The following is an 11,613-nucleotide window of genomic DNA, read 5'->3' as shown; positions in this document are numbered from 1 at the left end:
CCCCCCCCCGAATTCTGCAGCATCCCCCTCGCTGCTCTGGTGTGCCCACTCGTGTTACCCCCATCCACTGCCTACCCTGTAACCAGAGCCATTTTAAAGAACTCAAATCTAATCTAATGGGGCTTCCCTGGTGGCTCAGTGGTTGAGAATCTGCCTGCTAATGCAGGGGACACGGGTTCGAGCCCTGGTCTGGGAAGATCCCACATGCCGCGGAGCAACTAGGCCCGTGAGCCACAACTACTGAGCCTGCGCGTCTGGAGCCTGTGCTCCGCAACAAGAGAGGCCGCGATAGTGAGAGGCCCGCGCACCGCGATGAAGAGTGGCCCCCGCTTGCCACAACTAGAGAAAGCCCTCGCACCGAAACGAAGACCCAACACAGCCAAAAAATAAAAATAAATAAACAAATGTGGGGTTTAAAAAAAAAGAAAAGAATTAAAAAAAAATCTAATCTAATGATTCCATCCCTGTCTCAAATCATTTTAGTGTTTCTGAACTGTCCTAGGGATCAGGCCAGACCCCCAGGCAGCCTTCCAGCCTGGCCTGGCCCCACCCAGAGTCCATGCTACCCAGTGGCCGAGCCTCTGAGAGACCAGTTCTGCCACAAGAGGAGGGACAGACAGGAGGCAGTAGATGGCTGAGGCCCTCTGGAGGTCAGTGAAGTCAAGGGCACCTGGGGGCGGAGTGGGATGTCAATGAAAGAGCAGAATTAAGGGAAGCTGAGAGATCCCCACTGGCAGATACTGGGGGTCTCCTGGTCTGCAGGAAGGTCAGTGGTGGCTGAGAAATGGACGGGGCTGTCCTGGGGGCACTGAATCCCCCATCATCAAAGGAATCTGAACAGGCTGGATGAGTCACTCCTTGGTAAGGACTCCGGAGATTGTGTTGGATGCCACATTGTGGATGCCAGCTGGATGCAATATTCCTTCCAAAATGTCCCCTTTCTGATTGCAATACATGCAATTAAAGAACATTTTAAAGCAATTAGGGAAAAAGTACTAGTCCAGTGGCAGCTGATCACACTACTGTCACAATTTTTTCCAGTTCCCCCTTCTGTTGACACCTGCTCTTTTCACGCGGCTGCACTCATACTCTGGAGGCAATTTCGCATTGCTTTTGCTCACTAACACTGTATGTGGTTTTGTTCAAGTCACGTTACATATTTTTAAAAATTACTGTCTAATAGCCCACTGAGTAGAGCTATCAAAATATAGCCATGTTATTACACAGTATTTACTCATTCATTTAACAAATATCTATTGAATTTCTCCTATGTGCCATGTTCTGTCCAAAAGTGTACAGAAAAAGGCGCAGAAGTTAAGGTATTGGCCCAGGTGCCTCTGGCTGGTGAGTGGCAGAGCTGGGATCTGAACACGTGGGCCTGACTCAACCTCCGGCACAGCTGGCAGGAAGAGGCTCCCGCCTGCCTCTAGATCCCTACAACACACAAAGATGGGGCCCAAGGTGTGGGGCCTGATGTGCAGCTACCCTAACCTGCTCTTCGACCTGCTGTCTATGAGACCTCAGCCAGGCCGATAAACATCCTGAAACTCCAGTGTCCTACTCCGTAAAATGGACATAAAAATACTACCTACCTTCTAAGTAGTTAAGAGGACGAAATGAGTTAAAACACTGAAAGTGGCACATAGTCAAAGGCCAACTATGGCTATCACTATTGTGCCATCGTTTTTGTTGTAGGGGTCCGCACCCCCAACCCCACAGCGTCTTTCAAATAAAGAAACTGGGCCCAGAGAGGGGTCACGCTGGCTGGCAGCCAGGGCCTCTTGACTCCCGGGTCCATCGCTTTCCCTCCGCACGCCCCGGGCCTCCCGACGGGGCGGGCCCCCTTGTCACTCACCTGGTCGGCACCGAAAGAGGTGAGGTTGCTCCTGACAGAGCTGGCGGCCAGGGCGAGCAGCAGCAACACCGCGTAGAGGGTGGGGGCGCAGTAGGGGGTGGGCGAGGTGTGCAGGCAGCCGTGCGAGGGGCAGGCGGGCCCCAGCGGCAGGGAGAGCATCTCGCCGCAGAAGGACCTGCGGCCGTCGAGGAAGGCGGTGGCGGCCAGCAGGCCGGAGGCGGCCAGGTAGAGCAGGAGGCTGAGCGCGATGGCGCGGTGGCGACCCAGGTATACGTCGGCCAGCCAGCCGCCCACGGGCGCCAGCAGGTAGGAGGCGCCCAGGAAGACCAGCGCGGCGCGGGACGCCTGCTCGCCCGTCCAGTGGAAGTCGGCGCTGTTCAGGTAGAGCACCAGGTTGCCCGCGACGCCGAAGAAGGCGGCGCGCTCCAGCATCTCCACGAGCAGCACTGCGGCCACCGCCGCCCGCCACCACCGTCGGGGCTCCCGCGGCCTGCGCTCCAGCAGCGGCCGGCGCTCCCCAGACTCTCGGGGCTCCACTGGGGCGCGCAGCCCGGGCATCCTGGGCCCCCGCTGCGCTTCTCAGACCCCCACCCTGTCCGCAGCCCTCCGGCCCTCCCCCGCGGCCTCCCTCTTCTCTTCTGCTCCCTTCTCTCCTTTCTCACCCCTTTTGGTCCCCCCTTCCTCTCCCTTTTCCCCTCTGCTCCCCTGTCCCCTCTCCCTGTCTTTCTCTACCACTGGGGCCTCTGGGGCTACCCGGATTCTACTTCCCGCTCCCTAATTCTCTCCTCTCCCCTCCTCCCACCCCTAACTCTTCTTCCTTCCTCCACCCTTCCTCACTGCCGACCCTTCTCTTTCCTCGTCTCTGCCCCTCCCCCTCCTTTCCTGCGGGTCTCTCCGGTTGGTCGTCTTTTCTTAACCGTTGTCCCCTCCCCTGGTGACACCTGGCCCACACTCCGGAGACAACAGTCCTCCCACAGGGGCTCCCTGTGCCCCCACCGCCCCGCTGTCTCCTCCACTCCTCGCCTTCCCGAGACTGCCTCCCCTGCCGCCCCTCCCAGGCCCTCTCCCTTCGGGCTCAGCCTCTGGCCAGCTCTCTGCTCCTTGAGAAACCCTGGGAGCCCCTAGCTTCCCCCTTCGCTGCTTCTGTGGCCAGGCTACGTCACATGGTGTTCTGGGGTGTTTAGGAGAAGCGAAAGTCTGGGTCACAGGGACCCTGCCAGGCCAGCTTTCTAAAAACCTCCCTCCCCCACCCATTACCCTCCCCCCACCCCCAGCTCTGCCTACTTTCCTGGAGGCTGGAGGAATGTTTTCCATCTTTCACTTTCGTTTCTCTCCTGGATCCCACTTCTGCTGCATCCTCTTCCAATCACAAACCAAAGTTAGAGTGATGGGACCGGAAATGCCATATGCATCATTTGGTTCTACCCGCCCACTTCGTGGATGCGGAGACTGAGGCCCAGTGGAGGCGGGGAAGGGAGGTCCGGGGGTGACTGGTTCATGGTGGCTGAACTAGGGGGTAAACCACTGCTCGGGCTCCTGAGAGACACAGGAAGATCTCAAATGCAATTCAGATTATGTAAATGCTATCATGAGGAAGGAAGTGGGGGCACCTTCAAGAAGCTTGTGGCACCATAGAGGGCCCACGAGTAAGTTGAGATTGACAGAGACTGACCTCAGACTAAATCAAAATCAGGCCTCAGCCCTCCCCTCCACAGAGCCCTGTGGTGCGCTTGGATTAAGGGCCAGCCTTCACCCTGACCTAAAAGCCCCATGGCATCTGGCTCCTACCCTCCTCCAACATCACGCAGCCCCACGTCCACTCAGGTCCAGCCACACTGACCTACTTTCTCTGTTCCTCTCACATGCTGAGCCCCTTCCTGCTTCAGGACCTTGGTCTCTGCTGTTACCTCTGCCAGACAGCTTTTCCTCCACATCTTGGCATGGGTGGCCTTTTCTCTTTATATAGATTTCAGCTGGAATGTCTCCTCTTCATGGAGACCTTCCCTAGTATTCTATCTAAGCAGTTGCCTACTGGATTCTCAGCATCCTCTCTCTGTTTTAATGTCTCCGGAGCACATAATACTTGTTCAATTACCAGTTATCACCTCCAGTGGAATAAAAGTGTCATTGGATCAAGGAACTTGTTGAACTTTTTTTTAAGACTTAATTTTTTTAGAGCAGTTTTAGGTTTATAAGAATATCAGGAGGATGGTACAGAGATTTCTCAACCCCCCCTGCCCTGCCCCACACATGCATAGCCTCCCCCATTATCAACATCAGTCACCAGAATTTTTTTTTTTAACCAAGGGTGAGCCTACATTGACACAACATAATCACCCAAAGTCCATAGCTACCTTAGTGTTCATTCTTGGTGTTGTATGTGTAAGGTCGGATCTTAACAAAAACGGCACCGCGAAACAAAGGAAAGCTTCAAGTGAGCTTTATTAGGGAGCGCTCCCGGGCGAGGTTCACTGGTCCAAGAGAAAGGGGCCAGAGAAGTCGCGTCCAGTACTGGATGAGGGGAATTTTTATTGGGGTAAAAGCAGAAGGCGGCTTGCAAGGGGAGGGGGCGGTTTGCTATATAGGGTAATTCCTTATTTGGTGAGGATACAGCCGGGCCAGGTGTTGGTTGGTCTGTTGTGGGGCGTAAGCCCACTTTCCCTTCCCGTCAGCCCCATTGTTTTCTGGGCAGGAAGTTAGAGTCTCTTGTTGATTCCCAGAACAGGTGAGGTCGTTATGTCCCAATGCCTCTCCTACCTCATACTGGTCCATGTTTTCTCTTACCCCCCCGGGCCTCCTTTCACCCGGGCCAACGGACCTTACAGTATGTTCTGTGGGTTCGGACGAATGTATAATGACATGTATCCATCATTACAGTATCATACAGAGTATTTTCACTGCCTTAAATTTCCTCTGTGCTTTGCCTATTCATTCCCCCACCCTCCCTTCCCCCGGCAACCACTGATCTTTTTATTGTCTCCATAGTTTTGCCTTTGCCAGAATGTCATAGAGTTGGAATCATAAAGTATGTAGCCTTCTCAGATTGGCTTCTTTCACTTAGGATTATACATTCAAGATGCCTCTATGCCTTTTCATGGCTTGATATCTCATTTATTTTTAGCGCTGAATAATACTCCGTTGTCTGATGGACCACAGTTTATTTATCCATTCACCTACTGAAGGATACCTTGGTTGATCCCAAGTTTTGGCAATTATGAATAAAGCTGCTATAAACCTCCGTGTGCAGGTTTTTGTGTGGACGTGCGTTTTCAAATCCTTTGGGTAAATATCAAGGAGTGTGATTGCTGGATCAGATGTCCAGCTGTTCCAGCACTATTGGTAGAAGAGGCTTCTGTAACTTTTCACTGTTTTAACTTAATGACTGCCCAGTGCTTGGCAAATAGTAGTTGCTCAATAAACTTTTGGTTGAATAAATAAATGAAAGACTGTCCCAAGCCAGGATTTGTAAGAATAGCCTCAGGAAGGCTAAAAGCTAAAATAAATGGAGTCTTGCAAAAGCTGTAGATGCCACCAAAATCTGGGTTGTTAAAATTTTCTATCGGGTAAGAAGCCAAGCGGTGATGGATGGGACGAGCCCATGCGAGGGCAGGGGTAACACAGGGTGATGGAGAGAAGGCAGAGCTCTCCACCCTGGATTCTGTTTCAGTCACGTCAGTCAGGGACAGTGCTGTGGATGAGGTGGGCAGAGACTGGAGTCTCCCAGTCCCTCCCAGATACTTGAACTAATCTGCCTCTACTTCTAATTGGTAGAAGCTCAGGATCACCAGGGTGTGGTGACGAACTGCACATCTCATTCAGACTCCACTCTGTCCTCTCTTGACAAGGTCACTAAGGTGGCAGAGGTGACAAATGCCATCCCAGAGACCTGAGCCTTGCCAATGAGAGTGGTGACCTGCCACCAGTGACCTTCATGGGGTGGTGAACGAAAGGAGAGGTCCTAATAACAATGTAGCCAGCAGAGAAAAACCAGGAGAGGAAAGCAGCCAAGAAAAAATAAGTGCAGTTTCCTCCTTGCTGACCGGTCTCCGTCCCCGGAGCTGTGTGGTGACCAGGAACTAAGGCGGGGTGACTGGGGAAAGTCCTGGAGACCTGCTTTGCTGGGTAGGGGTGATTTGTGTCCTGCAGACAGCGGAAGTCATGTTCTGGAGATACTTGTGACTACCACCCAGGCACGAGTTGACATCGATTAGCCACGTAATGGGCTAGAGAGCAGAATTTTGGTCAAAGGAGATGCAGAGCCGGTGGCCCATGACCGTGACCCATAAACATATGTGGTTTGGCCCAAACAGCCTTTGGCCCCATGGTGTGTAATTTTAGTTCTTGTTTCCTTTTTTAATTTAAAAATATGTTTAAATTATGTCCTTAAAAATTCAGAAATGTTCACATGAAAATCAGGCTTTCTGGCTGCTCCGGAAATTGGGGATGGTCTGCAACTCTACCCCGGTCTAGAGAGGCCATCACTGAATCACTGAAGTGGCTCTGCAGATGTCTCAGTCGGAGGCTGGTGAAGGAGCCTTTGCACATTCACACCGAGCGGCAGCTACTGGTGAACGTGAGAAAGGCAAGGACAGTACTGTCTGCAAGCTGGGGATGTTTGGTGGAAGTGGCTTCACCTAGGTCCTCCTGACAGCCTCTGCCAGGCCAGGTGAGAGGCGCCAGGTTGTGGGAAGTCCCAAAGTGGGGTTTGCCTTACGTCTTAGCCCTCCAGCCCCACCTTCTAAAACCCAGCACAGTTACTTTATGTGGTTGAGAAAAGGAAACGGTGACACCTAGATCTAACTTCTAGCTTGCAGGTACCGTTTCTTAGCAACACCCCCAGTGCTGTCCTGCTACATCACCCGCAGGTGATACAGACCCTGGTAAGCATCATCTATGCACAGCCTCACTGCAACTCTGTAAGGATGACCAGGATGCAGCCCCTGAAGTGGAGCCAAGTTTGTCTCCCAGGCCCACCCAAGGCCTGCCACACACGTGCAGGACAATTTGGATTTTTCTTATACCGGGCCAACCTATTCTCTGTACCTGTAGGGGATCCTGGGTTAGAGGATAGGTAGGAATCAAAAACAGAGCTGGAGGGCTTCCCTGGTGGCGCAGTGGTTGAGAGTCCGCCTGCCGATGCAGGGCACACGGGTTCGTGTCCCGGTCCGGCAGAATCCCACATGCCGCGGAACGGCTGGGTCCGTGAGCCATGGCCGCTGAGCCTGCGCGTCTGGAGCCTGTGCTTCGCAACGGGAGAGGCCACAACAGTGAGAGGCCCGCGTACTGCAAAAAACAAAAAACAGAGCCGGCTGAAAGCATAGCAGCGGTGGAGTGAGGAGGGGCAGAGTGGAGGGAAGGACAGCGACAGCCTGGGGCAGTTCCTGGACGGCTGTGCAGGTGTCCACCCACAGCAGCTTCCTATGCCAGGGGTGGTCAATCCCAGCACGTCCTGGGGTGTAGCAGGCGCACCAGGAATGGCATGTAACCTGCAGCTGACGTGTCTGTGCAGGACTCACATTCTCCACGAGGTGGGTAGCAGCACATGGAAGACCCTAGTTCCTAGTTGGGTTGTTGTAGGACAAGGTTGAGAACTGCTGGTTTATTCCGTTCCCATGACCACCAGGAGAGCCAGGGGCCTTTAAAGGAATGGAACAGAGTGGACGCCTTTGCAAGGCGATGAATGAAAGCAAGACATTCCCAGGGCTGAAGGTCTGGCATGGATGCGGACTGGCCTGTGGAAGGCCGTGGCCCCCAGGGCGCAGATGGCAGTAGAGGATGCGTCCTCGCATTGTCTTCCTGTCCCGTTAGTGTCCGTGAGTGTGAACATCCGTGGATTGGGGTTCGGGTGGAGCGGCAACACGTGGCTGATGGTTGTTACATATTATTTCCTTCTACTAAATGTCCATTCTCAAAACTGATGGGCCAGCAAGTCTGCCCCTCTTTCAGAATTTCCAAGAGTCCTGCCCCCAAGTCCCAGTGATTTTGCCAGACAACCCTGTCTCATCTCCACCCACCTCTCTCTGTCCCGTGGCACTTGGCCCATTCAGGCTGCGTCCTTCCCTGCCTGGACCACTGCAGTGATGCCTTCTAGTTCATGGTCAGCATTGCAGTTGGTGTGCTCGAAACCCTGCAAGGTCTCCTCCCATCCCCTGCCAACGTCTGAGTCTCATCCCTCGCAGCTCCTTCTCCGTGGCCCCTGCCCCCACTCTGCCTTCAGCTTCCAGTCCTGTCTCTCATCTAGAAATTGGCACATGTTGCCCCAGCCTCCCCAGCCTAGAACCTGCCATGACTAATGAATCCTGGTCCCTCAGGACTTGACTGAGATGTCACCTCTTCCGAGAAGTCTCCCCTGATTTCCCAAGGTTGTGTTAGCCCTCAGAGCCCCCTGCATGACTCATGTCATAGTTGTCTGCTTACTCGTCTGTTTCTCCCACTGGACTAGAGACTTTTGGGGACAGGGATTGTGTCTTCTTCATCTCTGTGTTCCAGAGCCTGGCACCCTGCCTCCACAAGGGAATATACCCTGGGGTTGGACACCTGAGAAAAGGCTCTGTCTTGACCTCTTAAGAGCTGTGCGATCTTCAGTAAGCTACTTAACCTTTATCTGAAAAACGGGGGAGAATAATACTCCTTATCTTACGGGTTTTTTGTGAGCATCAAACTGAGATAACCCAGCACTGTGGCTGGTGTACAGTAAAGGAAATACCTGCACTTTATTTAACTAATAAATTAATTAATACATGTTTTGAGATTGCTTACTATGTGCTGAGTGCTGTTCAAGGGGTTGAGGATACAACAGTGAACAAAACGAGCACAAATCTTTGTTTTCATTGAGTTGACATGTTGGGGGAGATAAACAAATGAATAGAAGAGAAGAGAATAAAATAAAAGAGAATAAGATGTATTTAGTGTCACATATAATAAAGGCTATAATGAGAAAGTTGGATAAAGAGATGGAGATGACAGTGGAGGTTTCTTAGAGAGAGTATAATATAATAATAATAATTTATTATAAATCAGAATTTCTCAACCTCAACACTAGCGACACTTCAGACCGGCTAATTCTTTGTTATAGGGCTGTCCTGTGTATTGTAGGGTATTTAGCAATATCCTTGGCTTCTATTAACAAAATGCTAGCTGCATCCCTCCACCTCCGTGTGACAACAAAAATGTCTCCAGACACTAGCAAAATGTCTCTGGGGGGTAAAATCATCCGTGGTTGAGAACTACGGCCATAAATAAGTATCTGCTGTGAGAGGGTATCGTGGGCTGAATGGTGGCCCCCGAAAAGATATGTCCACATCCTAATTCCTGGAACCTGTGGATATTATCTGATAGGACAAAGGATGTGATTAAATTAAAAATCTTCAGAGGAGGAGCTTATCCTGGATTATCTTTTGGGGTCCTAAATGCCATCACAAGTATCTTTATAAGAGAAAGGCAAAGACAAGAGGTAACAAGTATTGGTGAGGCTGTGGAGAAAGGGAACCCTCACGCACTGTTGGTGGGAATGTAAATTGGTACAGCCAGTATGGAGAGCAGTATGGAGGATTCTCAGAAAAGTAAAAAATAGAACTATCAGAGGATCCAGCAACTCCACTTCTGGGTATCTATCTGAAGGAAATGCAATAACTATCTTGAAGAGTTATCTGCACCCCCATGTTCACTGCAACATTATTCAAGACATGGAAGCAACCTACATGTTCACTGAGGGGTGAATGGATAAAGAAAATGTGGTGTATATACACAGTGGAGTATTAGTCAGCCATAAAAAGGAAGGAAATTCTGCCATTTGCAGCAACACGGATGGACCTTGAGGGCATTATGCTAAGTGAGATAAGTCAGACAGAGAAAGGCAAATACTCTATGATTTCACATATATGTGGAATCTAAAAAAAATGAATTCATAGAAACCGAGACTAGACTGGTGGTTGTCAGAGGCAGGGGATGGGGAGTGGGGAAATGGGCGAAGAGGGTCAATTTACAAAGGGAGAGAGGGCTTCCCTGGTGGCGCAGTGGTTAAGAATCCGCCTGCCAATGCAGGGGACACGGGTCCGAGCCCTGGTCCGGGAAGATCCTACATGCCGCAGAGTGACTAAACCCATGCACCACAACTACTGAGCCCGAGTGCCACAACTCCTGAAGCCCAGGCGCCTGGAGCCCGTGCTCTGCCAGAAAGGAAGCCACCCAATGAGAAGCCTACGCACTGCAATGAAGAGTAGCCCCCGCTCGCCGCAACTAGAGAAAAGCCCGTGCACAGCAACAAAGACCCAAAGCAGCCAAAAATATAAATAAATAAATAAATTTATTTTTTTGAGAAAGAGAGAAAGGCAGAAAGGCAGAGGGAGATTAGACAGACCCATACAGAGGATAAGGCACTGAGAAGACAGAGGCAGAGATTGGAGAAATGCCAAGGAACTCCTGTTGTCACAAGAAAAGGCAAGGGACAGATTCTCCCAAAGAGCCTCAGCAGCCCTGCCGACACCTCGATGTCAGATTTCTGGCCTCCAGAACTGTGAGAAAATAAATTTCTATGGTTGAAGTCACCAAATCCTTCGTAACTTATTACATCAGCCACAGGAAATAAATCTAGAAGAGATATGTCATCCGTGAGTGTGGTTTCACCGTTAAACGTTATAATCCAAGATTCACATTTCCATAGGAGAATTGATGAAAGAGGTCGTTGACGTGGATGATGGGGACCCCCATCTGCAGATCACACAGAGCTGTAAAAACTTTAGCCAGTGGACTCCAGACACCAAAAGATGTCTACAGGGCAGCTCTATATGGATGAAGTATACAGATTTGAATGTCAGGCCCTCTTCTTGGGGCCCCAGACCCAGCTAGAAAGGGCCAGGATGACATGGCTTAGCACTAGTAGGACAAAAAAAGCCTCAGGGATTTTCATCAATGGTAAATTCAGGATGAATCAACATGGTTTGAGGTCACCCTTGGCCACAACCTAACAGTGGTTGTCAAGGTGATGAGATTAGAGTGATTTTTTTCTTTTCTTAATTTTCAGAGTTGCTCTACTGTGCTTCTAAGGCTTTGATTGTTCACAGAGGTCACATTTGGTATCAGGGGTATCATTCTGCTCTACTCCAGGCTGATCAGACCCAACATGGAGTGTTGGGTTCAGCAGGTACCACATTAAAATTTCAGTGGGGGGTGATCAGGAGGGGGCGAGGACTCGAAATCCTGCCCATGGGAGAGGAAAGACACCTGGGCATCCTGTCCCTGTTGTCAAATCTCCACAAGGCTGCTCCTTCAAGAGGGCTTACGTGTCACTGGCAATGCTTGGGAGAAGAACAGGATATTCAAAATGCTGGTTTTCAGCTCTAAGTACCATAGCCCTTCCCACTGAACCAGCAGTTCTCAAAGTGAGGTCTGTGGAACCCTAGTGGGTCCCTGAGACCCTTTCAGGAATCTAGGAGGGCAAAACTATTTTCATAAAGAAAGTAATTTTGAGATAACCAACAAGGACCTACTGTATAGCACCGGGAACTCTACTCAGTATTCTGTAATAACTTATATGGGAAAAGAATCTGAAAAAGTGTGGATATAGGTATCGTATAACTGAATCTCTTTGCTATGCACCTGAAACTAGTACAACATTGTAAATCAACTACACTCTAATCTAAAATAAAAATGAAATTAAAATGTTGAAGTATGAAGACATAATTTGCCTTTTTACTGACATAATTTGCTTGGTACAAAAGCAGTGATGGGTAAAACTGCTGGTGTCTCAGCATGAATCA

At 50.6% G+C, this 11,613-nt stretch overlaps 1 protein-coding gene across 1 annotated transcript in view; it reads right to left on the bottom strand.

The window, feature by feature from the left end:
* Positions 1–3,067, bottom strand: part of SLC15A3 (solute carrier family 15 member 3) — a 12,940-nt gene extending 9,873 nt beyond the window's left edge. Inside the window, exon 1 of the mRNA XM_024748928.1 lies at positions 1,856–3,067. Within this exon, the coding sequence (XP_024604696.1) occupies positions 1,856–2,413 (558 nt within the window). The 5' untranslated portion in view covers positions 2,414–3,067. The remainder of the gene's footprint in view (positions 1–1,855) is intronic.
* Between the last annotated feature and the right edge of the window lie 8,546 nt (positions 3,068–11,613).

This window comes from Neophocaena asiaeorientalis, unplaced genomic scaffold, assembly GCF_003031525.2.
Source record: "Neophocaena asiaeorientalis asiaeorientalis breed wild unplaced genomic scaffold, Neophocaena_asiaeorientalis_V1.1 scaffold43, whole genome shotgun sequence".
Taxonomy (NCBI): Eukaryota; Metazoa; Chordata; class Mammalia; order Artiodactyla; family Phocoenidae; genus Neophocaena; species Neophocaena asiaeorientalis.
The sequence above is the reverse complement of the archived record's forward strand: the minus strand, read 5'-3'. Positions and strand labels throughout refer to the sequence as shown.